This window comes from Thalia democratica, chromosome 4 (genome assembly GCF_965202585.1).
Source record: "Thalia democratica chromosome 4, ktThaDemo2.hap1.1, whole genome shotgun sequence".
Taxonomy (NCBI): domain Eukaryota; kingdom Metazoa; phylum Chordata; class Thaliacea; order Salpida; family Salpidae; genus Thalia; species Thalia democratica.
The window spans coordinates 59,897,123-59,924,742 of record NC_139168.1 but is presented as its reverse complement, the minus strand read 5'-3'; the positions used below and the strand labels follow the sequence as shown (position 1 = coordinate 59,924,742).

Sequence of the window (27,620 nt, the reverse complement as noted above, 5' to 3'; positions counted from 1 at the left end):
TGAATTGACCCCCAAGATGGCCCACTTTAGGAAACCCTGGTTTAGAATCAGCGTAATGTTGTCAGTCAATAAGCAATTGTGTAAAAAAAATACTTTGGTTTTTTCAGGGGCGCTGCTTGTATGATCTCTAGCATCTACCACCTTAATGTTATACCTTAAATTTCATAGTAGATAGGATTTCCAGTTTTTTGGGACAATTTTTAGTTTAAATTCAGGTTTAAGGTAAAAAACTGTGTTAAATAGTATGATCGCATCGAAAGGATACTGAGAAGCTACTTTTAATGTATTTTTTAATAAAAAAAAATTTGATAATTTCAAAAAAATTATTTACATGATAGATTTTTTGCATCAAATCGAAATTATTGGCAACCTTGAATAGAGTTGAATCTAGTGGACCCAAAATGAATTGTATTACAAGAAAGATTTATAATTGAAAATAATTTACTTACTATATTTTTCAAACTTGGTTTATTTTTCAAACAGGCTTAACTAAAGGTTATTTAAGGTTTAATCAGAGTATTAGTTATTTGGATTTATCTACTTGTTAAAAAATATAACAAAATTGTAATTATCCGAATATTAAAAAAAAACAACAAGTTCGGTGAGCTGCATTTATTTACGTCAACCAAATAATATATAACATTAACAAGAACTATTCTTTTATCACATCTAACTAATCACTTTGTAGCAATTTATTAATTCAGTATTTTGTAGAACTTCAAGACAACCCTTTAAAACTTCTTGTAGCACATAATGCATTAAATAAAAATCCAAAAAATTAAACTAGAAAACTAAATGAACTTAAGCCTCAAACAATTTCAAACCTAATTTTAGAAAAAACTTCAACCACGAATATAAAAGACTTCAAACATGACATAATTTTTTAACAAACACAAATATTACCTACACAAATATCTTTTTGTGACAATAATCTTTAATTACATTAAAAAGATTTTTTATGATATAAAATGTGCAACAAAAAAGTGCGCAGTTGAGCTAGGAAGTTGAAGATCATTTCTGTGGCTGCTGTCTGTGTTCATCTAGTTTTTCTGCAAAATACATAAATTAGATGAAAGCACATTTACTACTTAGTATAAAATAAATAAATTTTCATTAAAGCATTTTACTTGATTAACCTGTTGTCTTTGTTTTGAGGTGAAAAGAGGAGTTTTGAAGTCAACGTCATCGGCGGATACCTTCAACAGCTCGTTAGTGGGTCCCGTCAAACGGATTTTCTTGTTATTTGGTTCCGTCAAACGGCCCATTGAGGCAACCTTGATGCTGGGCCGCGTCTCTCTCGTGGACCTTCTCCTGCTTTCTGTGTGACCAACTTGTGGGTCTACCGGCTTTTGAAAGACGTTTGCTTTTGGCGGTCTTCCGACCGGATTCGTCATCCTTTGCTTTTTCAGTGAATGAAATTTAGGTGGCGTAGTTAATCTCTGAAAAGGAAGTGATCTATAATAACTGCTCTAAAGACTTAAAATAATAAATATGATTATTCGCAGTAGACCTGAAACTAGAAAAAAAAACATTTGGAAACTTTTATTTAAAACTAGTATTAAAAACTCCTAGATTCTAATTAAGTAGTAGGTTAGGTATTTTTTAAGTTGGCAGGCCATATTTATCAGAATTTTTTTTTAGTAGAACTAAGTATCTTAAACTGTAACTATAGCAATATGTATTGGAAGAACTAAAAAAAACTTTAAAAGCAAAATAACAAACTAATCATTTAATAAATATTTGTAGTACTTAAAAGTAACAAATATTAATTGTATAAACACTATATATATATATAAATATATGTATAAATATTATGTAGTATAATATAAAAGTAATTTAGATAAAAATTTAAAATATTCGCAATAAAAAGCTCAACTTAATTTGTTTTGCACAAATACTTCGCAAGCTAAAAATATGTCGCGGATCTTAAACGTTGCCTTATTCATAACTTTCAACCAGATAAAAAACTCTAAAACTGAAGACGATATACCTAATAACATCAAGTTTAAACATTTTAAATGTTTATAGTCAACCTTGAAAGAAAAAAAAAACATTAAAAAATTTCTTAACATTAAAATATTATATTTCTTTTTCGCAGTTTTGGATTGATATTAAATGTTTTATTTATATGTTTTAATTATTGATTTAATTGTAAGTTCAAAGTTTTTTTGAAAAAGCTCTTAGCTAACTTTTTGACTCCTTACCTAGTATAAGCACACACGACCAATAATTTATAATATAAGTGTATCTAAACTGTATAGAAACTAATGTCTTAAATTTAAATATACTTATAGAAAATTATTTTTATTTTAAAACTTCTCTGAACTATCTTCAAGTATAGTAATCGTAGAATAATTCTAATTGCATTTATTTTTTACAATAATTAGAATATCAAGTGTTTTTAATTTTAGTTTTTATATTTCACATCTATGATATAACACAAAATTATTTAGAGTATGAGTATAATTTGGTAAATATTTAAGTTTTGCATAATTAAAAAAATATATATATTACGAAAAAATATAATATAAAACTACTATTTTAAATTTTTATACATTTTTTATTTCTTATTAACACTTCATCGCAATTTTGGCTTTGAGTTTTTCTACGTACTCCAGATGTTTATTTTAAATTTTTAAACCATGATTTCTTAAACTTGTTTTCTTAATCGCCCACTTGAAAGAGCTTTAAAAATGATGGCCGCCTTATTAATTACACGTTTTATTTTTAGCCCCTTACCAGTTATTGTCCCCTAACGGCGAAACCTCCCAAAGAGATAATATTGCCCAATTAACGAAACCCTGCTGTAACAATCAAAAACCTTATGAAAACAAGCAATACATCAAATTTACCGAAAATGTGAACAAACCTTTTTAGGTGGTTTATGTTTGACAGGTTTTGGTTGTTTGGGAGAATTTTGAGGTGACTGTTTTTTGCCACCATTATTAACGCAGCAATCACAATAACATTCCTCCTTCAGTACCGACTTGTCACCATGATAAGCAAAAGTTAGTTCTTCACCTGATTAGCATCAACTTTTTATGTTAATTGTTGTAACTTCAAAGTAGTTTTAAAATACAAAAAAACTGACAATTTGAAAGACTTTTTAAATATGTATTAAGTATAAAATTATGTATTTAATTACAATATTAAATATGCACTTGGTATGAAATTGATGGAACTTTTTTGTAATTTAGAGAATTAAGCATTTAATTTATTTATGATGACAAAATTTTTCAATATGTTTACTACAAACAGACTCATTTTTTAAATCACAAAAAAAATTAAAACAATCAACCACACAAGCAGTAGACAAAAACAGATAACTGACCGGCTTTTACGGGAACTTGTGTTCTAATTGCCACCCTGGTGAGGTGATCAACTTTGACCTTGTGAGTTTTGCAGTTGGGATCACAGCTGTGATTGAGGTATCTCGTATGGTTTCCTATGGGGTTTGCGTCCATCACGTACTCCTTAAATATTTTATTTAGTTGCAAAACAGTTCGCAAGGAAACTATAACTTAAAGTATAATAAATAACTCTAAAACTTAGACAATTGTAAAGTGCAACTAAATCTAAAAGTTAACTATTACTAATAATTAAAACTATTTTTTTCAGGACAAATTTAAGACTAAGCTAAACTAACTCCTTCAGTTTTCATATGGTAGAACATCGGATTTTTAGCGTTATTTTCACGTGTTTGTCGCTCATAATCATCAATAAGTTCACCGGTATATTCGCCAACCAAAAAGTTCTGTTTTATTTATTCATAATTTTATGAAGTTTAATTTTTTATTTTTTGTATGTATAATATATTAATATAATATTTCAAGTCATTTTCATCAATATAAGTGTTTATAAATAATTAGAAGAATCAAGATAACTTTTAAAAAGAATATGAACTTTTCAGACTATTTTTGTATTACAATTGAATAAAAATGCAGCAACTGTAAGAAATTTTTTTTTTAATAATTTCTTTTTATTTTGCTCAAGATAAATTACAGTTTATAGTTGTTACTAAATAAACAATGCACTTGATAATTGAAATCATCTTAATTTTTAAACTACTCAAAAGTATTTTCCGAATAATAGTACATTCGAAATTTATTATACCCGTAGATAACACTTGTAATAAAAAATAAGTTTAACTAAATTTTGTAAAAGCTGTTGACAAAGACTATATTGTTACAAACTATATTCAAAAATAGGTAAAACCCAGAAATTTTATAACTTTTAGCAACAAAAATACGAATTAACAAAAACTCCTTGAACATTAAAAATTTAACTCACGGAGGGAAGGTCGATTCTCGCCATCAGCCCCTTGCCCTTCTTCGGAAAATCCTTCACCCCAAAGTACCGGTCGTGGTCGACGAAGGCTTGCTTCTGCAGCTCCCTGTTGGTGCACTTGTCGCCGGTGGGGCACTTCAGCCCGCACTCCCTGCTGCTCTCCCTGTTGATGCACGACTCGTCGCACCCGTCGTCCTCGTGAGTGCACCTGCACGGGTCTTCCACGTAGTCGCGGAACTCGGTGTTGTACGACTCCTGCACCAGCGTCCTCATGACCACCGGTTGCTGTTGGTTACCGCAATTTGGTTACAACTTTAAAGTTTTAAACAAGCTAGGTTCATTTAAACACAATTTGGTGCACTTACAGAAAAGTTAGTTGGTAATTATGGGCTTTTCCAAAATTTAAACTAGTTTTTAAGATTTAAGAGTACAAAGTAGCTGTTTTTAAGAGGTTTCTTGTAAAAAATAACAAGTTAAAAAGGTGAAAAAATACTATTTAAGTAAAAACCACAACTCTACAACAGTTTTAAATTGACTTTTTCGTAATTTTTCAGTCTAATCTAAACTTAAAACTTAATTTTTTAGTAAAACTAATGTTTTCATTTTCTTATTTTAATTATGCAATGATAATTTTAAATTTTCTTTAATCTATAAAAATATATTTTTGAATAAATCTAGGAAAACTTCCTTAAAATGTGAGATCAGTTGTAAAAAAAAGAAGTAGAAAATAGATACTTAGTCGGTTTTTAATTTTCGAAGAATATAGACGAGGAAAAAAAATTAATTATTAAATTTATATGTGAAATTTTTAACAAAACGACTATATGTATAAATCTAACTAAATTTTTATACTCTATAAAAACTGACTTATATTTTATACTTTAAGCTTTCAATGAAGAACCATTGTTAATTTTGGTACAAAGTCCGTTACCCAAATATGCATTTTTCTTATAAAAAAAATATTTCAAAAACTATTTACCGACTCATAACCTTGAATTTCATGATTTATTAGGTTAAATAAAAAAAAATAAAAAATACTCACATGCTTATTTTAAATTTATGTGATCATAAAATAAAATAATTAAAATAAGATTGAACCAGGTTTTGAATAATTCAGTCAATAGTTATTTTCAACATAAAAACTTTATTTTCTACATATGAATGTTTTAAATGTTTATAAGAGGCTATCATCACTTATAAAAGTCAAAACTTACATCTGCCCAAAAATGAAACCTTGAAGTCAAAAATTTGCTGTATTGAGAGTTACTTTCAGGAAAAAAGCCATAGTAAGTGTGCGCTCTGATTTTTTTCAACTGTTCAGTATAGCACTGATTCTTTTTGTCAAACTTAGCCTTTTGAGCTTTCATTGTCAGAAGACTTTCCTAAAAAATAAATTAATATTAATAAAATGTTATAAAAACAATTTTAGTTATTTCTGCATACTAAAACTTTGTGAGCATTACTATCAAAAATTTTCAAGTATAATAAAAAAAAATACAAATATAACTTAACTCACATCAAAAGGTATTAACTCTTTTACGGATATAGTCAGAACACCAATTTGATCTCCAAAATTTGCCGTTACATAACCACATTTACGTTTTACAGGGGCTTGCAACATTTCCTTGCAATTGTGGATTCTAACAGGCCAAAGTTTTAGTCCCATGCTGTTAATAAGGTAAGTTAAGACAAAGACAGATAAATATTTTCATGCGTTTTAGTCAAAAAACAGTTAACTTTTTGGCATCTTTACTTTTAATATATTTTAAACATATATTACGACTATCACCTTAAAGTGAGAAAAATTAAAAATTAAAACAAACTAACTTGTTGCTATCATCTTGTCCATTATCTCCAATGAAAATGTGGTCGATGCTAAAAAAAAAACTTTTGTGAACACAATTTTTGTAACATTATAATTATTTTCAACATAGATTTCAACTAATTTATTATAAACCTTTGTAAACATATTACAACTCACGTTTGCCTCATTTATTATTAGTTTAAACTTACGAGTTGTCGCTAATCACATATAGAGCACGTTGGTTTGGCTTGAAAAAGTTCATGGCCGCACAATTAAAACAGAAATAGTTATCAGCTGTGAGGCCCAGTAGGTTTCGATCGAACATGCATTCTACATGACCCATGGCAGGACAACTATCACAAGGCACAAGTTCTCCTTTCCCTATTAGTAAGTATTGATGAGTTTGAACATGATATTTAATCAACTACACTAAATTAAAAATTAAATTTTGGCTGCATGAAGATTCATTTTTTACAGGTTTACCTCACGTTGATCATATGTATTTTAGTAACCAGAGTTATCAGTTTTCATAACAATATTCACATTAACACTTTAAATTTTAAATAAGCTTTTAAGTGTAATTTCGAGTTGTAAAAGCAAAACAAAGGCTACTTAACTCTTAATTATTTTACGGATTAAAAAACTAATAAGAAACTGGTATAAAAGCCTCAGTCTATTGAAATTTTAAGTAAACTAACCTTGATCGCGACATGAAATGCACTCGTTCAGATGGGTGCTTACTTTGTCGTCACAATGCAACGGACAGATCAGCTCCAAGTCTTCATTAATGTAGGAAGCTGCTGGGCAACACGAGTGATTGTTGTGAAATACGACCGGGCATTGTAAACACCTGCGAATACGACAAACTGTAAAATTTTCAGCGAATCCATGAAATTTTATAATAGCGAAAATATTTGTACAAAGAGTTCAGGTAATTTTAATCAATAAGACCAAATACTTTATGATACACAAAAACAATATATCACTTAATCAGACGGTCAGCGGGATACTGCAAATGTTTCTTATCTAATTGGTTCAGGGCCATACAAGAAATACATTTATGAAGTCCGCAGTCTTTATCCTTATTCTTTGGTGTTTTTGTTTTTTTCGTATCGCTGTAAAAATAAATTATCATATACTAAAATGATCAAAATTTATTTAAAAACTACTGTTAAATTCTTTTGAAAAAGGTGAGTAAAGTTTAATTATGTTTACTTCTATGTATTAAAATAATAAAACTTATTTTATACATTAAAAAAAAAATTTTTGACATTCAAATAAAATTAAGTTTTGTACTAGTCAATTATTAAGTATTTTTAAACAATTTTAATCAAACATAAATCTTAATAAAAAAAAATTAACAATAAAAATTGGTATAATGAATAAAGCTAACCCAGTAATGGATCTTTGTAAATTGCCGAGTTTACCTCTGCACTCTTCGTGGAAAAAATTAGAACAACCATCAATGTGGTTGCATCTCGCGACTTCAACCATGATTTCTTTGCAAATGACGCATCTGATATTACCTGTTTGATAAATTTATAAACTTCAAGCATATATGATACTAAAAACTAAAAAGTTGTAGCTGCACACAACTTTAGAATACCAATAAGAAATAGTTTACGAAACATCCCAGTATTTCGTATCTTTTCATAAAACAAACCTGAGCTACAATCCGTGCACACCGCTTTCTTTTTTCTTAAGTGGGTTATGTTGCCGCCAACGCATTCCTGGTGAAAGTATTTGCGACAGCTGGTACATTCAAACCTATCGTTGCCAGAGAACTTTTCTTCGCATATCTTTAAAAAAAGATTACATAAACTTCAAACAAAATAGACATGAGAAAGTATTAAATATGCGGTTGAAACAAAATAAACAAAAGAACCGATTAAACATGAACATTCACGTATGAAAATACTAATCTAAAATTTTGACAGCCGCTGAGTTTCACCGCGAACGGATTTTAAAACTGTGATTCTTGCTCGGACAGAAACAATTAAAAGAAATGAGAAGCTGATAACTCACCGCGCACTTTCTCAGCCTCGCGTCGTTTTTCCAAGTGACAATGGAAGTGCAGCCGCAAAAGTCGAACTCGCTGTAAACCGACTTCATCACATCGCAGTCAGCTTCTTTCCTAAACACCGGATACTTCGCTTCGGATAAACAATTCGGAATAGGTATGGACGGGTCTGAAAGCACTCCGATATTGCTTGGACTTAGGACTATGTCGTCGTCAGGTTGGTAAGAAGGCGTATTGACTACATGTTTGGTTTTGTTTGTGAATTTAAATTTGGCTTCGGTCGACAAACTCGAAATATTTTGAATATAGTTATTAAAACACATTACATGAGCTAATTGGATTTAAACGAAAACTTTAAGTTTCAAAACTCGAATAATAAGTATTTTTTTGTAAAAGAAAAAAAAAACATAACTTAAATTATTTAAAAATCATATTTGTATTTAGACATTTACATAACAACCGGTTGCTTTTGAAATGTAGTCTATTTCAAAGTGTAAGCACTGTTATGTAAATTAAGCACTGTTATGGATTTTTTTTTAGAATTTAAAACACAAGTTAGATATTAATTTTTCTAAGTTTTTTGTAAAATAAAAGTTGATCCTAAAAATTTTATTTACAAAACTTTATCAAAAATAATAAAAACTTTGCATTGAAAAAATAATAAATAAAACTTCTTCTTCCCGTCATAATAAAAGTAAATGAGTTTCATTAAGCTAATAATTATAATCTTTTTATTTCTTTGAAAATTCTAAACTAAGTAAAATAAAACAAATTTAATGTTAAAAAGAAAACTACAAAGATACCTTTACTTCGTATATACGTAGGTTCTTGAATTCTGTTTGAAGACTCTAAGACTGTGTCGTCTAAAAAGTCTGTTGTATTTTTTATAATTAGTATGATAATATTATTTTAATTATAACTGAAAATATCTACATTATTGATTTTTATAATTTATTTAATATTAAAGTTCTTCAGAGGTGTGCTCGAGGTAAACTTTTATGGCTTTTAATTGATGTTAATCGAACAAGATACACCCGAATTAAATACACAAGCAGCCTTGAACTTGCTTTCGTTTTAAACATTAGTGAAATAGCTCAATTTTATATAAGATTTTATAGTTTTGTAATAATATTTTTCGAATTTAATGAGTTATCAAAAAATTTTTACAACTTATTTTACTTTTGACAAAGAATTGAGCATAATTTGAAAAGCTTTTAATATTAATGAATTTATGAAGTTAAACATATAGGGATTTTAAGTTGCAAATGGTTTTCGAATACATCAAAATCCTTTCTGATAATAGAATATATATATAATAATTTACTATATATCTAGTTTTTAGATGTTTTAATAAAGCACTAGTGTGTAATTTTGTTTAAAATTATACCTAACAATATAAACTAGTAAACATACTTCTATTGTTTAATTAAATAAACAACTAACAAGTGTAGATATCGTAAAACACTAAGAGTTTATAAAAATAAAAACTTTAGAACATACGTTTTAGGATTATTACAGTTCTAGCCTCATGGAGATTTGACTTCTGATGTTCTTTTCTACTAGTCTCCCACTTTCTTTCTACTTCATTTGGATTTATTTCAACTAGAGGATAAAACCAATCAGAAAAATCATTTCTGAAGGGTATTTCGAAGTCTCTCTCAACCTTGTTGGACTCTGCAAAAATTAAGAGCAATTGAAACCATAGAAATTTGTTAACTTTGGAGATTTTAGAGATTATTTAGAGAAACGCTAAAATTAATGATAAACTAATAGTTAACAACTAGAATAACTACACTGCTGGATACTTATTTCAAGTGAACTATATGACAAAAAAAACTTTATTATAAGCACAGTCTTAACGAGTTTGGTTATAAATATATAATTATATAAACAAAAAACACTAATTCAAAAAAAGTGCTTTATTCAGTTATTTCTAAAAAATATATGTATATTTTCAAATTCTTTTTTAACTAAATTTGGTCAACAATGCTTGACAAAAGTTGGAGCTTAATATCTAGTGAAACAAATAAAAAAATTTCACATATGTTTTCAATATGTTTAAACTTACTTTGATCACCAGAAAAACTGTTATTTATTAAAAAAATTAGTTCTAGAACATTAGAAATGTTTAAAATATTATAAAACTGTAATAGTTTTTATGTTTTCTTTGTACATATTGAATATACGCTGTATTTCGTTTTATTAGTAATTTTTAAAATTTTACATTTTGAAAAAAAATGTTATAGTAATGATAAATAATGAACTATACCACTCGACTATCAACAACAGTGTCCAAGACAAACTACGACCGGTTTCGTCCTGATTAGGACTCAAAGTAATGGTAAAAAAAAGTATTGAGAAAGATAATAAAAAAATATACTAGAAAAAAAAATTTCAACTGTTTGTTAACAAGGCCTAATTTTACAATTTAGTTTAGGTAATTTATTAATTTAACTTTAACTTTTGTTAAATGACGTGCTAGGTCAAAATATTACATCATTAACACTTAAAAACACATTGATAACTCAATACAAAATAAAAGTTTGAAAATATACATAATTAACACTACTATAATATATTTTATGTAATCATTTTTTCACAGCTATCAATATTCTAAAGCTTAACTTTCCTCTATAAATTTATAGCTTTAAACTTATCATCTAAAAATTTTCACTAAGAACTAATCAAATGACTGAAAATATTTTGATTTTTTTTTTGTCGTAAGAATTATATTATTCAATTCTACATAATTCTAAAAAACTCACGTTTAATTTAATTCATGTTTATATAGAACTCATATTATTATAGAACTCATATTTTTATGCAAAAATAAACTAAAAGAAAAATTAAAGTTTTTTTTCAGAGTTTATAATGCAAAAAAACTCTTGTTTATTCAAATTCAACCCGTAAACTTATGTTTAATTGCAAAAATAACTACGTTTTAACTAATTGATATAAGTTATTAAAATATACTATCATTTTTTTCTTTTGTAAACTTAGCTGAATGAAAACTAAACATGTTGTTAACTAACCGTCCTCATTTGAACAAATATGATTGCGGAAATGGCTCTCAAAGCAGAAGTTTTTATTACAAAGCAGACATTTAACAACATATTGATTTATTTTCTGTTCAATTACTTCCCTATCGGTATACCCTTTTTCATTATTGCTGCTATGTAATTTCAATGCTTTATCTATGATCGAAGTATGCTGCTGCAATAAATACATATTTAAATAAAAATTAAAATGAGTAATTGACTTCCAAATTTTAAAAAGCTAACTGATTACAATTGTTACTTTTGATAAAAAGATAGTTTTTATTTAAAAATAAGATAAATACAAAATAAAAAACTAATTTTATACTAATATCTAAAAAATAAAACAATATCAAAACAACATATATAAACTTAATATACAATTATTTTAAAAACATATTAAAAGATTTATTAACTTACAGCAAAATCACTTACATCATCAGATTTTTTTTGTTGCTGTTGCAGTGGTACTTTCCAATTAATGCATTTTATAGTTGGTTTTGCAATTGATTGTTCATTTTTACCCTCAGATTTTTTAGTACCTTTAATATTTTTATTTGATATACGTGGAGTTTTGTTTAATGACTTCGGATTTTCATTCTCATTCTTATTATCAATCGCAGCTGTGCTTTTAATTTTCTGAGGTTTGATATCATTTTTCCAAAGCGCGGTACCCAAGTACATGTTGATAATGTCCCCATCGTTTTTAAGCAATTTTCTATACTTTTCATCTAGTTCTCCAATATCTGCATCAAAAATACGATCTAAGTCAATGGGGTTCAAGCCAGTATCCTTATACATTTCCTCTAAAACATCTTCAGTTAAAACATTGTTCAAACTTATAGTGCCACATTCAATAGCCTCCACGAAGTCTTCACCTTTAATTTCTTTGATGTTGGTACCATGCTCTTTAAAGTGGTTGAAAAAATGGCGGGTGACTATACGTTGAAAGAGTCGTCCAAAATTTATTTGGTTGCTTGGTTCCATTTCGGGGTTGCATTTTGGCAGTCTCAAAACCAAATTGCCTTTTTTCTGTGTTTCCCTTAAGAAAAATGTTTCCATAATTGGATCTATTCGGTCAACAATAACTAAATGACGAACGTCTTTGCCTTCATCCATTATCTTTGTTATCATCTCAATTTCATTTTTTGCTTGTTCCCGGTGCGGAAAATCTATTTTGTACTGCAGGCCGCTTTCGAGTTCAATCCAGGCGCCACAATTTTCCTTTTTCAGCTTACTGCTTTCGTCGACAATCAACGCAAAACTTATTATTTTCCTAGTTTCTAAACTATATCCAAACCAGAACTTAACACTGACTAGCTTTTTTATGTTATCAGGAAAAACGAGTTCTGTTTGGTGCAAGAAGGTAGTCCTTACTTTATCATTTTTAAGCAGTTGTGAATGAAAGCTCTTTATGTTTTTGATCATTCTTTCAACACCTTCAAATGAGTTTAGAAACATGCTGGTGGAACTTAAACTGGGTAGCAGTTTCTGAAAAACACTATCGGGAGGAATTCCATTTGCGTTATTGACTCCAATAATTTTGTTGCAATCTGCTACAATTTCATCAACTGTAAAGAACCAGTTGTTTTTTTGAATACTTATAATGATGTCAACTAAAACACATTTAAAATTTGAATCTAATTTTCTAAAATTTTCGTCAATTGACTCATCAAATTTTTCTAAAAAACAATCTGAATAGTGGTTAATAACTTCACATAATTTTTCATTTTTAATTTTTTCCTTTACATGGAGCTGCAAAAATTGAGCTAGTAAGTTCATATTACATTTGTATTTGAAAAACCAATGAAAAACGGTTACAATGTTAGCTTTTACAGCTTTGAATAAACTTGTTTTTTTTGCTTTTTCAAGTTGATACTTAGTTGGTAGTGGACACTGGTCTTGTGGCTTCTTTTTTTGAATAACGCCATTGCAATTTAAATTAGAACTGGATCCAAGTGATTTGTCAGTGTTTGATGGATGTGAAATTTCATAACAATCAATTGCTTTACTCCAAAAATCAATACTATTGTTAAACTTAAAGAAAGCCTCCTTGGCTTTTTCAGGCAAGCAACTTGAATCATTCCGAATACTTTTTAGTATATTTAATACTTTTGTAACCCAAGTTGTTATCGCTTCACTGCTTGCTTTTCTGTCAATAAATTTTCCATCCGGAGTATATTTTTGTACAGAAAGATCAATACCATATGAAGGGATATACCTGACTATGTTTCTTACCCTAACTAAAGTATTATTTTTTGTTTTTCCTTTATCTAATCTCATACTAAAATAGGTAGCCAGTTCTAAAAAGGCTGGTTCGTTAAGCTTTTTCAACTTAGCACGCTTCAAGTTAAAAAAAGCCGCAGCTTCTTTCATTTCATCTTCCGTATACTTTTTTAAAGCTTCACGTTTATAATTTTGACTTATGGAAGTTTGAGGATGAAGTTCTGGTAATTCGGCTTTAGATTTTGGTTTTTTTCCAGACCTTTTTTGAATATTTAAGTTGTAAGTTTTACTCCATTTTTCTACTTCTGCATCAAAATTATTAAAATCATTATTAGTTACATCGTCAAACACCTTGAGGCCGCTTCTAATTTTCTTCAACTTCCCTAAAATCGAATCTGCTATGACTTTAATTCTTTCACTGCAAATGTTACGGTCTATCATTGTTCCATTGGGCGTTGCCGGCTGCAGCGACATAAGGGCTCCGTTGTTGACTAAGCGGAAAACTTGACTGAACCTTTTGATTTGTGCTTCCGATACACCTTTTATGTTTTTAAAGTAATTAACCAGGGTGTTGGAAGAGCAGCTTTTGTTCGATCCAAAAAAGTAATTTATTACGGCAGCTAAATTCATCAACTGTTCAGATGTATAAGATTTCAATACTTCAAATTTCATAGAATTTTTTCTGTCTTTGTTTGAAAAAGCGTCTTTGCTCGGCTCAAAATCAACAACACTGTTTTCAGTATCGCAATCACTAGGATCAAAATCAGAGTCCTGTAAAATATAATTATATAATATTAATACAGGCTTAAGTTTCGTATAACTGAAGTGCATTAACTAAAAAATATATAAATTAGTTAAATTATATTAATTGTCCTGCAAAATCAGAAGAGAGATAACCTTTAGTGTCATATTTTAGATTACTATCTGTAGTAGTTTTTCAAAATTTTTCCAGATTTTCAAAATTTTCTCCAGATTTCTAAAAGTACACATTTTTGGATCAATTTTTAGTTTAAAGTTAAGTTTTAGGTGAAAAAACTGTGTTAAAGATTCTTTCTGTCAAATAAAAATTTTTCAACTTAATATGTAAAAATTGTTTAAAATTCCAATTTTTTTTTTGGTTTTTGTTCAAAATTCCAGGTTTTTTTTTTTATTTCTCACATTCCAGGTTTTTTTTGCCTAAATTGTCAAATTCCAGGTTTCCAGGTAATGTAGCAACTCTGAGTAGTGTAACGATACTTGTTCTCAATAGTGGTACTGATTTTACTAAAACAGTGGTAAAAAAAATAAAAAGTTTATAATACCTTTAACATAACCATAAAATAAATAAATTCAAAGTGCAAAACACAGAACCAAAATAATAAAATAGTTCATTAATTAATTCAATTGAATGGTTTAAAACTACGTAAAAATCAGAAAACTTTTTTAAAAAAATAAAAAACTCTCAAGTTTCTTTATACGACATACAATACAAACTTGATCTAAAAAAGTTTTTAACTTACACTAGATTCGTTGAGTCCAACTTTTCGTAAATCATCTAAAATTAGTGAATGAATTTTAGCTGTGCTGTAAGTAATAACATAAATTAGATTTTGTAAAACTGCACTGTGTATTATGATTTAAATTAAAGTTCAATCAACACATATAAAAGTACATTCAATTCACAATTACTGATTACAGGACCGGACTTATAATGTAAAACAACTTTAAATGACTATGAAAATAAAAATATCTTAACTTCAATTAAGTATTGGAATAATCTAGCCTGTAACTTGAAAAGAACTTTCAACCTAGATAACTTTTCGCAAAAACTAGCTCAGATAGTGCAACCCTAGATTTTCTTATTAGAATAATGAAATTTCTCAAAATTATTTATTTATAATTTTTATTAGATAACTTTTGCTTGTCAAAAAAACATATTTTACTCACTTTTTAGACGTAAAATCATTAGTGTACTAGAAGACTTATAAATTTTTATATATGTTTTTAAAAACTTCTTTTAATTGTAATTACTAAGATTCATTAAACTAAAAATTACAATACATACATGATAAATGACATAATATTCAACAAAAGTATTTAATAAAATTGTTTAAGCATAATAAACAAACAGACAATAACTTTGACCACACTTTTTTTTTAATCATGTGGACAGGACACTGATAAAACCCTTTCTTAACTTGATAAACTTAACAAAAATTTATGCCTAATAAGACACACAATTCATAGTATAATGCAAACTAGTTAAGGGGGTTAAACACATTTTTCACAATTTGATCTTACTTTAAAGAATTATAATTAAGCTACGAGATGCTTTTTACAGACTTCAAAAATTCAAAATAAACATTTAAATATAGCAGGTCAAAGTCGAAGCCAACAATAGGTTCCTTATGGGAAGCGGAAACTAAAACTGCTAATAGCTAGAAATCACTAAAAATCTATCACCTTCTACGTTTTTTATGATAACTACTTCATACTTTCAGAAAATGTTTCTTGGAATGTTTTTAAATATGTTAGTTTGCGCCTCTCATAAGAAACCTATTGCAGTCTCTGACTTCGACCGGCTATATCTCAAAAATTATTTTGAGTTTTGAAAATGTGTAAAAAGTAACTTGTAACTTAGTCATAACTCAATATAAAACTAAATTGTGAAAATTGATTTAAAATTTTGTTTAAATATTACAAGCTGCTGACAGCTAAGATGAAACTGTAAAAAAGATCAAATTGTTAAAAAGGTGCTTCCTTACCTATGTCCTTAACTTATAGCAATCTAATTAGGTTTATTTTTTAAATGGATACTTATTACACTACCTCAGATATTTATAGCGATAGCATATACTTATAGTCATAGCATTAATTTTAGTACTTGAAGTTTATAAAACCTTGAACTTATTTTTTGAGTACTATTTTCTATATAAGCAGTAGCTGAACATAGCAATTTCTATAATTTATATTTGTATATAACTTAAAAAGTTTTATTACACTATTAAAATAATTGAGAATTTAAAAACTTTGATAACAATAAAATCTTAAAAATATTATTCATTTGATATCTGTTAAATTAAATAATTGTGTGCAATTTTCAATGTTATAAATTTTTGTTTAAAACAAAAATATCTAAGAAAATATTTTTTTTTCTATTTTACGATATTAAAGCAATTATAAAAATTAAAAAGCTTCAATAATTTAAATTTTCTAACTCCGGATCTGGTTCTTGTGCTTTAATTGTGTCTCTATCATAAAAATCTTCTTTGCCATTTGTAAACTTTAATTTTACAAATATTTTTCCACCTACTGTAGAAGATATAGCTTTAACATTTAAAAAAAAATTTATTGAAAAATGTTAAAATACAGACAATTCATAATGATTTTTTTTTGAAGTAAACAAAAAGTAAAAATACCTATAAAAATACCAAGAAGTAAACATACCTACAAAAAAGTTTTTAAGAATATTAATTAATTTGACTATAGTATTTACTTTTTGTGTCACTTTGTAAAATAACTAATAAAAACTTTAATCAAATTATCTTTATTCAGCCTTTTAAGTACATCAAAAAAATAGAACAATACTTTACTTTATATTATCTATGTTATTATTTTTATGAGTGTGACATTTTACCAATATTTCACTACTTGATAAGCGCTTATAATAGTTTTATAATAAAAATTACTTACTATTTTGATGGACTAAACTAGAATTGTGGTCATCTAGACTGATAGGTATGCATCCAATTTTTCCATCATCAGTAAGCCACTTCTTAGAAGATGACTCACCTTGTATCTCTATAAAATTTCCTATACAATATTTGTATTTAACTATTTATAATACATTTTTTAATTCAATTATTTATAGTAATAAACCTACTGGTAATATATTAGTAATTCAAAAAAAAAATTGTGACCTTAACATATAATTTGATAGCTAAGACCATAAGTATTTTTTAAAGAAAATAAAAAAACATTAATCTAAAAAAAAAACTATTAAATTTAAAGGTTTTGTAAAAAGTAAAATAAGACTATATCTATATTTTATGAAGTTAGTTAAGAAACATTTTTACATTGTCAAAAAAAATTACTGTAAATTTAACAATTTTATATTAAAAATGTTTATTTTGATAAGCATTTACTGCTGTTATAAAACATTTTAAACAAACAACTAAATCCTTATGAAACCTAATAGCTCAATTTTAACATTACAACAAAAATATTCTATATTGTCATTAAACTTTATAAGAATCAAATATAATGAACAAAGGGTGTTTCAATTAAGTGATTAACTATAAACAAAATTTTGAATAATTTTTTACTACAAATAACTTAACAACTATTACAAGACCTTAGCTTACCTTTTCCTTTCATAGAAACTGTACCAGTATTTTCAAGGTTTTAAAGATATATATTCTGTAAAATTTAGAGATAAAAAAGTAAAACATTTATATAATAAAGTTAAAAATGATTAAAACTGTAATTAAAATTAAAACTGTAAGAACACTAAATGTTGGAATGAAACAATATGAAAAAATAAACTAGCAAGAGTTATGGGTACAGCTTATAAAGTAACTACTGAATAATTGGACCTGCAGTTAAAAAATATTATTGATAATTGAGCTAATTTTTTTATCTTAAAATTGAAGTAGTTTAAGCAAGTATATACAAAATTCATAAACAATGTAAAAAATAATCTAAGTTATAAATACTCCAAAAAGACTGGTATTTGGAAAAAACCTGAGTGAGAAGCAAACTATTTTATTTTTATTTTTGTAAATACTTATTGTATATTTTTACTATTTCATAACTTTAAAACAAAAATGTGAGCTTTAATTTATAATTTTGGTTATGAAAGTTTGAATTTCAAAAATAATACCTGCTTTTGAAACTTTATGATATAAAGTGACAGAAAAAATAACAATAGAATCAATTTCATGCTGCTTAAAACCTTACTATTAAGACTTAAAATATTATAGACAAAATATAAAAAATATATAACTACAAAATGAAGAGGATTGTAATTCTTAAAACTAAAAAGCTAGCCCGAGTTTATGAGAAAATTTTACTGAAGTTGTAAGTTTCAAAACTAAAAATATTAAATTGAGGTTAACACTTATTAAATAAATTAAACAAAAACTAAAAGAATTATTCTGTTTTATTAATGGAAAATGTTTAACAAAAGACTTTTTCTTAGTTATTAAAAAGTCTTGGAACTTAAGAGACATAAACATTTGAGTCTGATTTAGACTGAATTTTTCAGTCAATTAAAAAAGAAAATTCTAGTCTGAGTTAAATTATGTTCTTTTTAATTTAACTCAGCCAGAGTGATAGGTAAACCATTATTTTTATTTCAGATAAGGTTTTAACATGGCAAATTTTTACGAGTAAAATATTTTTTATACAGTTTATGTATTTAAAGTAAATTCCATTAAACTTAAGATTTACTGCAAATTTATCATAATTACCAAGTCATAATTTTATTCAAGCTAAACTACAACTTTAATAAAAAAAATTACAGGGATCCAACTAAGCATAAAAAAACCCAAAGTTTAAAACTAATATCATGTGTTGTTTTTAAAAAAATAGTTTGAATAAAAAAAAATAAGTATATGTTAGAAGAAACTGTTAGGGACTAGAAAAATTAGTAAATCAGCATAAAATCTTGGTTTGTTAATTTTGGTTTTCTGTATTAATCAAGCATTTCTCCATGTCTGAATAAAAAGTTAAATTGTTTAACATATATAAATAAACAACATAAACTGTACTTTTTTTATTATGCAAATATTACTAAAAAATATTTTGCCACTAAGCAAAAAAAAAAGTGTTGTGTTTTATAAAGTACAGTTTTCCTAGATGTTTCCAGTGTAGTAAGAACCTTGCACTTAACTACAACAAGAAAATAAGTAATGTTTATAAACATTTACTAAAATAGTAAGTTTTATACAATAAAAAATTGTCTATGCTACATGTAACTACAGAAACACTTAATTAAATAACAGAAGCTATGATTTGATTTTATTCAGGAGTCTTAAGTTGTTCTGAAATTATTAAGAATTTAAAAATACAGTAATACTTGTGTTACAGTTTTTTAAATTAACTGTCTATTGTAGAATAGAAATAATTGTAACAACAGTTACAAGGTATTAATGTGACAACATATAATTTATTTAAGATAACAGACATATAATGTTGGTTATAAATTTAAACTTAAGCAAGTCAGTGCAATTATACAGTATATATATATAATATACATATTTGTAAAAATTTTAAAAGAGGTTTAAAGCTAAAGATTAGTTAAAATTAAGATCTCTGAATATAGTACTCTTTGAATCATAAAAAATAATTTAAACTAAACTTTTTCTAAGCTTAAAAAACTAATTTTATAACTCAATACCTTTAAGATATACAAATGTGTCTAGGAAAGAAAAAAAAAATTAATTACACAATTGTATATACGAGGTTGCCACTAGTTTTTGAGAAATTTCTTCCAGGTTTATGAAAATACATGTTTTAGGTTTATATCTAGTAAGTTAAGTTTAAGATTAAAAATGTTTTAAGTAGTGTTACAAAATTGAAAAGATACTGTAAAGCTACTTTAAGAATTTTTATTAAGAACTTATTGATGATGACAAAAGTTTTTTTTATATATAAGAAAGATTTTTCCAGTCATGTTATAACCTTACTACTTAACATGTAAAAATTGTTTAACATTCCAAGTTTTATCAGGTTTTTAGGTAACCTTTGTTCGAAATTCTAAATTTTTCCAGGTGTTTTTTAAAAATTTCTAAAATTTCAAGTTTTTCCAGGTTTTCTTATCCTTAATAACAAACCTTAATACAAATCATCATACAAATTTTCTCACACTAAAATTTCAAAAAAAAATTATGGAGAAATCTATAAAACATGCTAATTTTTAGGGAATTGTCAAAAATATCAATGAACTTTAAACATTACAAATATATTTTCAAGGTGCATAGAGTAAAATATGTTATTAACCGTTTATAAGTGAGGTCTTAATAAAAAACTTACATAAGTTTGAAGGTTTTTGAGCTCTAATTTTAGTTAAACAAGTAAACTTTAAAAAAATAGTAGTTAAGGCCATAGGGGGGTCTAACACATTTTTTTACAAAGTATAACTTTGGCTTTTATTTGAAAGCTTTAGTACAAACTACAAGCCAGTTATTATAGAATTCAATAATATCAATTAACTTTTGAGATATTTCATTTTTTGTAAAAAGTTTCTGATACAAACGTATAGACCGCAAATTTTTTGCAGTTAATTTTCTAAGAAATGTAAAAAATCACTAAAAATCTATCTCCTCCTTCATTTTTCAAGCAATCTACTTCAAATTTTCATGAAATGTTTCTTACATTATATTAAAAAAAATGTTACTTATGAATTTTAATAAACTAAAAAATAAACATTTTATCACAAAAATTGTAAAAAGTCTTTTTTTTATTAAAAAAAGATATTTTTACTCCAAATTTTTTTTAGTCTAAGTAACATTTTTGTTATTGTATGAAGGTTAGACTGTGAATTTTTCTAGTTTTTGAAGAAGATTGCTTGGAAAATGTAGGAGATAGATTTTAAACATAATAGTCTTTTTTGCTGTTTTAGTTTTCCCTTTCCATGAGGAACCTGTTATGCAACTTTGACTGGCCATATCTCAAAAACTAATTTGAATTTTTTTAAATGGTAAAATCAACTTGAAGCTTAGTAAAAACTCTATAAAATAAGATCAACGTGTAAAAAACATAACTTATCCCCTTCTATGACCTTAATATATTAAGAGAAATAATATCTGCTAAACAGCTCCACAGTGACACAACTTGTTTTCTGAGATTGCAAAGATTTTGACTTGGAAAAAAATTATTAAATTTTTCTATGTGTTTTTCACAAGACAGTGTTGCTTATAAAGTTTTGGCTTATAAATTTCAATCACCAAGCAAAAAAAAGTAAATTCATGAGGATTTCTAAGAATTTTCACACACTTTTTGATTTTTTCTAGGGTTTTTTTAAGATTATTGCAAACTTCTAGGGATTTATAGGGAAGTGGGAACCCTGTTTACAAAATAGGAGACTTGAATTTGACCTCATTGATTTTTTTAAACTAATCAACAGTGAAACTACAATTAATATACAACCAATCTTTGAAGCTTATAGAACTAATTACTTACTGAGAGCAAATAACAAAAAATTACATGAAAACATCATTTCAATAATGAAGCTTGGTATAATTCTTTATTTTATCAGTCATTAAAATATGGAATAATCTTCAAAATGTTTTTTTTCTTGCAAAAAAGATCAAAAACTTTGATTAAAGTTTTAAAAGTTTGATTGAAATAAAGTGTTTGTTAGTAAATCTTTTTAGTATTTTTATAAACCATTGACTAAATTTTAAGATTTCATAGTTTAGTTTTATTAAAAGCCCCTTTCCTCTAACAATTATGAGTCCTTTTCTGACGTGTTTAATGATTTTTAATCTGGATAGTCTATTTTAATGTGCTTGGAGCTTTAGGTCTTTATTTTTAGTTTTCATTTAATATTTCATGTTGATCATTCTACATCAAAGTTTGTGGTTAAAAATTTTACTTTTTAAGGTTATCTATAAACTTTATATTAATATTAACATATGTTTTTATCTTTGTTTTAAAGAAAATGAACATTTTAAGTTAAATTAATTCTTGATTTTTTTGCTATGTGCCTTTCTGTTTAAGTGGCATCATATGGACAATAAACTTAAAATAATAATTAAGTGTCAAATTCCCAGGTTCGAGGTTTTGTGGCAACCATGTATAAACTTTTTAAAATAAAACAACAAATTATAGTGGGACACAGTGCAGTGAAAATCTGGTTTAAGCAACCATTGACTATTAAAAACTTATTTGCTTAATAGAGTCTAACTAAGTGTTAAACATAGTTAGATAGAACTTGATTTTTTGTTTAAAAACTAGTTTTGTTACTTTTCTGCTTCAAGTATTTAAGAAGTCATGTGAGTTTAAATCCAACCAGCTTTTCCATTTAATAGTGTTAATACTACTCAGAATTCTTCATAGTTTTCCTCAAAAATTTGCTTGCAGAAAGTTCCAGAAAAATTACTGAAGTACTTAGTTATAAATGTTTTTTTTTTCTTAGGAATGGTATAATTTACATTAAAAAATAAGATAAGTAATTTAAAAACTAGAATTTTAAATACATTTGAAGTATATAATAGGTATTTCTTGTCTTGTCTAAATTTAATTATTTTTTAATTATCAAATTCCAATTTTTGCCAAAGCTTTCTAAATAAAATTTTTTATAGGTATTTCTAGGTAATATAATCTTGTTGACTTCAGTAAAACCAAAAAATCATGCATTAAACTATTATATTTAGTATGAGTTTTGTCAAATACAACAAACAAGATTTAAAAATTTTGCATAACTTTTGTCAAAGCCTTACTGTTTTACTACAGGGTTGCCACTCTTTGAGACAAAAAAGCCAACTTGAGTGACCAAAAACTAGTTGTGAGTTACATCAAGATAGCTTGGTTGGTTTAGTTTATACAGGGTTGCCACTGGTTTTTGAGAAAAATTTTCTAGGTTTTATGAACTTATTTTAGGTTTTATAAAGTTCACATTTTTAGTTTATTTTTATTTTAAAGTTAAGTTTTGTGTTTTGTAGTTTAACAACATTGAAAAGATACTGTAAAGCTACTTTAAATGTGTTTTTAAATAGAAAAAAATTTGATGATTTTTTGATGATTACAAAACTTTCTTTAGTATATGATACAGGGTTTGTGCGCGAAACTTTTTTTCATTTAGCCTGACTGGGACCAATTTAGCCTGACATTTTTTCAAAGTAAGGGAAATCCCTTTTAGAAGTCATTTTAGATATTCAGGGGTCTTTATTAGTACTATTTTAGTCTCCGACTCCAACTAGCTTTATCTCAAAAATATTTTGAGCATTAAAAATCTGCAAAAAGCATTTCATATCTTAGTTACAACTCAATAAAATAAGACCAAATTGTGAAAAAGGTGATAAACCCTCCCTATGCCCTTAACATAACAAATTCAGTGATAAGTTTTGAAATAAGTGTTATATCTAGTCTTTGACTAGTGTGAAAATTCCATATATATTACTAAACACAATTGTTCAACTTAATTAAGCACTAAGTAAAAACCAGAATATTTATAATAAAACGACATGCATTGTCTTGTATTATTAAAATTTAAAATAAAACGCTTACACGAGTATTAAAATTCAAACAAAAAGCTAAGTTATTGAACTAAACTGTAATGTTTTAACTGTATTTTTTTTATGAATTTTCATAATTATGACGTATATAATCTACTCAAAACAAAATAATGAAGATTCTTAAAAATTTTTAGAGATTCAACAAAAGGTTTTTAGCATTTACTTATACAAATACTGACTGAATTCGTCTTTAATAAGTAAATCATTATTTAGAAATAAATTCACATCTTAATTTGATCTGAAAAATATTTCTGAATTTTTTTTAATCAAAAATTTTGAAGCATTTGAATCGAGAAAAACTGAGATTCTCAAATTTTTAAATAAAAAACTGATTTAGCCTGACGTTTTTCAATTTTTTTCAAAAAAACTGATTTAGCCTGACTTAGCCTGATTTAGCCTGACGCGCACGAACCCTGATGATAGTTTTTTTGTATCAAATTAAAATTTTATTACTGAACAATTTAAATTGTTAAAAATTCCAGGTGTTTTTTTCAAAGTTTCCCAAATTAAAGTTTTTCCAGGTTTTTTAGCCTGAATTGTCAAATTCCAGGTTTATAGGAGAACTTACAATTTTTATTCAATTTTATAAGTTAATATTTAATTTTTTTTATACGAAAGCTTAAAAAAAAAAAAATTATGTAAATTTTATTTATTTGTGCTAAATTACAATAAAAACACTTGATTATTACCTAGTATGATATCGCCTCAATATGAAGTTTAGGTTATACATATTGTATACAATATCTTTTTTAACCATAATTTTAGGCCAAAATCTTATCTTTTATTATATAATATTTATATTTATTTTAACATAAATAAATTCAAACTTGTTTATCATAAACTAATATAACTTAAACATTTAATTAGTTGTATTTTACAATATAAAGTGGTTGTATCAATACAAATGTTTATATTGATTGTGATATTGTAAAATAAAGTTGATTAAATATTACAGTTTATAATATATAAATTTATTTCTTACTATGTATTTATATACAGGTTTGCCAAATGTTTTTAGAAAATTTTCTAAGGTTTCTAAAAGTACACACTTTTGGGTATGGGGTTTTTAAGGGCATAGGGGGGTAAACACCCTTTTTTGATTTTTGATCTCATTTTATATAGTTTTTACTAAGCTACAAAATTCTTTTTACAGATTTAAAAAATTCTAAATAATTTTTGAGATATCGCCGGTCAAAGTCGCAAGCAACAATAAGTTCTTTATGGGAGGCGCAAACTAAAACAGCAAATAACTAGAAATCACTAAAAATCTATCTAAAGGTTTCTAAAAGTACACACTTTTGGGTATGGGGTCTTTAAAGTATTTGTTTTCTTTTTAACCATAATTTTGGCTATAAATAAATGTTATACAAATAAATAAACAGAACTTAACTTACTTATCAATATCTAATAATTACCAAATACTTAATTGCTTTTATTTGACAATATTAAACAATCATATAATACTTTCTATTGATTACAATATTGTAAAATAAAACGACTAGATATTTATATGTTATTAGTTTATATAACATTAAGTTCTATTTTTTGTATATATACAGATAGCGTAAAACAAAGTATCTTTTTAGACTAAACATATTGAGCTTAAACCATTAATTTTTAGCCTAAAATTGTGGTCAAATAAGACATTGAATATGATATATTGTAAACTTGATATTGGTGCGACAACATGCTACATAATTAATAAAAAAATTTGATGATGATAATTTTTTTATCTATATTGTAGATTTTTAGTGTCAAATTGAATTTTTTTCTACCAAACATGTTAATTGTTCAAAATTCCAGGTTTTTAAAGTTTTTTTTTCAAAACTTGTCAAATTCCAGGTGTTCAGGGTAATTGGAAACCCTGTATATAGCTTGTTTTAAACAAAGTATCTTTTAAGATTAGATATAATAATAATTGAACTTGACAGCGAGATCATCAAAAACAGCATCTGAGACAACCTACAACCAGTTTTGTCCTATTAGTATAAGTACAAAGCACTGAAGAAACCGTTTGTGGGTAAAGTTGAAAAATTGACACAACTAAATCATTCACAGCCCAACGTCTCAAACATTGTCAGCTTATTTTGAGATTATAGTATGTGCTCGTTTGGTCAGTTTTAACTAGTAGTTATTACGGTCATCATCAACTTTACCCACAAACAGTCGCTTTCAGTACCTGGTACTTAAGCCAGCTTGGTTACATCTTAACAGCGGTTTCACACTACTATGCCTGCTTGATGAGTCCTAATTAGGACGAAACCAGTTGTAGAATTTCTCTGATGCTGTTGTTGTTGATCTTGGGTAATGTTCATTAATTATTATTGATGGCTAAAAACATCTATACTCTGTTGATGATGGCCGTTATAACTACTAGTTAGATTAATTATTTTAGGCTTTACATTGATTTTTAGTCTAAACAAGGGTTGGCAGGTCAAAAATGAACATTTTCTAGGTGCTTTAAAAACTATACTTAAAAATAATTATTTTGAACAAAAAAATTTAGGCAATAGATAATCCTTTAAAGATAACAACAAAATTTACTTTTTGTTTTTTGAGAATATTAATATTTTAAACAAGTTGAAAAAAAAAATTAATACGGCCCGCAAGCCACAGTTTGCCGACCCCTAGCCTAAAACTTCGATTAAAAAAGATCAAAACTTTGATCAAATACAATATAATTCAGCTTGATATTGGTGCGACATTGTCCTATGTAACTAGTAATTACCAAACAATTTTACAAAACTAAAATACAAAACTTATTGAAATAGTAAAAATACAAGTTGAAATAAATATGTTCTTTAATGTTTTGTAATTAAACCAATTAAAAATAACCCTAGTCAAATATGTAACTGAATTAATATATATCAAATATTTAACTGTATATGTTTTTACAAATGTTGCAAATAATTAATTTAATGTAACAGAAATTAAACATGCAGAAATAACTAATTATAAAATAATACAAAACAATATATAAAATAATATTTTGAAAGTTTTAATAACTGATTATATTAAAAAGTTAGAAAAATCTAAAGTTAACCATAACCAAATTCAATAATGACTTTTTTATTTTATAAATACAAATTTGATCTAAAACACTTTCAAGTGTTAATAAAACTTAGATACATAAATCTTAAATAAAACAGGCTGTGATCATAATCAAAAAAACTTAAAGTTTCTAAATTATCAAACATAAATTATATTAAATTATATATTAAATTACACTTTGATATTGGTGCCCACCTAAAGTTAATCATAACCATTATATTTTTCAATTGTTTGCCAAAACAAGTTAAACTAAAGTGTTCACATCCAAATTTAAAAACATTATATTGTACAAAACAAGATGTTTTTTGAACACATGTATCAATCTAGTACAGTTAATGTGTACAGGTATTAAAAAATTATCTAAACTTAAATAAAACAAAAAACATGTTTTTACCAACCTTTGTTTTATCCTAGTTCTATAAAGGAGATCAATCTAGAATAAACTTTAAGTTGTTTGTAACATTAAGCTTTAACTGTTAAACTTAAAACAACTAGCAAAGCTGACCATATTTAACAAAATTAGCAGGAACTTTTTCTGTTAAAATTAGATATTCAATAAATATTTTACTACCACGACCAAATTTATACAAATATGCTTTAAAAAAGTAAAGACATTGGTAAGGTAAGCCGTTTAAGAGGTGTGCACACGCCTTAGATACGAATTATATCAAAAATGAATGAAATTAATATAAAAAGCAAACATGTTTATCATAAGCCTTTTAACAATTTACTTATATAATATTTTTTAAGTGTTTACAATTAAAACCAATTTAAAGACAACAAAACAAGATACAAAACGGTTTTAATTTAATAAACTATAACACAACTAAACAATGTAAGCCGGACTTAAACTACTAAATTATTATAACAAACTTTAGAATGTTGTTCGTTTGTATAGCCTAAAATTCATCACTGTGCTATTGAATACAGCAAAGACATCGATAAGATACTCACTGAATCATAAAACGAGTAAAATA

At 26.4% G+C, this 27,620-nt stretch overlaps 1 protein-coding gene across 3 annotated transcripts; it reads right to left on the bottom strand.

The window, feature by feature from the left end:
• Window positions 1–597: 597 nt before the first annotated feature.
• On the bottom strand, window positions 598–27,111 carry LOC145833753 (uncharacterized). 3 transcript variants are annotated; one of them, XM_082940924.1, is made up of 24 exons: window positions 27,042–27,111; window positions 17,716–17,770; window positions 17,045–17,164; window positions 16,570–16,663; window positions 14,872–14,935; window positions 11,582–14,143; window positions 11,144–11,324; window positions 9,612–9,785; window positions 8,915–8,983; window positions 8,117–8,349; window positions 7,755–7,890; window positions 7,485–7,617; window positions 7,078–7,206; window positions 6,790–6,941; window positions 6,301–6,472; window positions 6,115–6,162; window positions 5,804–5,954; window positions 5,502–5,669; window positions 4,291–4,572; window positions 3,647–3,754; window positions 3,332–3,473; window positions 2,870–3,021; window positions 1,137–1,439; window positions 598–1,049 (listed from the first exon to the last, which is right to left on the bottom strand). In XM_082940924.1, the coding sequence occupies exons 2-24, from the start codon at window positions 17,726–17,728 to the stop codon at window positions 1,041–1,043; spliced, it is 5,595 nt and encodes a 1,864-aa protein (XP_082797050.1). In that variant the 5' UTR covers window positions 17,729–17,770; window positions 27,042–27,111; the 3' UTR covers window positions 598–1,040. The 3 variants fall into 3 exon arrangements, with proteins under 3 accessions (XP_082797050.1, XP_082797051.1, XP_082797052.1); XM_082940925.1 differs by having other exon boundaries at window positions 16,570–16,660; XM_082940926.1 differs by lacking the exon at window positions 27,042–27,111 and having other exon boundaries at window positions 17,045–17,152; window positions 17,716–17,769.
• Between the last annotated feature and the right edge of the window lie 509 nt (window positions 27,112–27,620).

Bases quoted from the DNA above. Each gene is read 5' to 3' on its own strand.
- LOC145833753 (XM_082940924.1), bottom strand. The intron at 5,670-5,803 runs GTGAGTTAAGTT...TTTATTTTTTAG, and splicing joins AAGAGTTAATACCTTTTGAT to GAAAGTCTTCTGACAATGAA. The intron at 1,440-2,869 runs GTTTGTTCACAT...CTTCCTTTTCAG, and splicing joins AACATAAACCACCTAAAAAG to AGATTAACTACGCCACCTAA.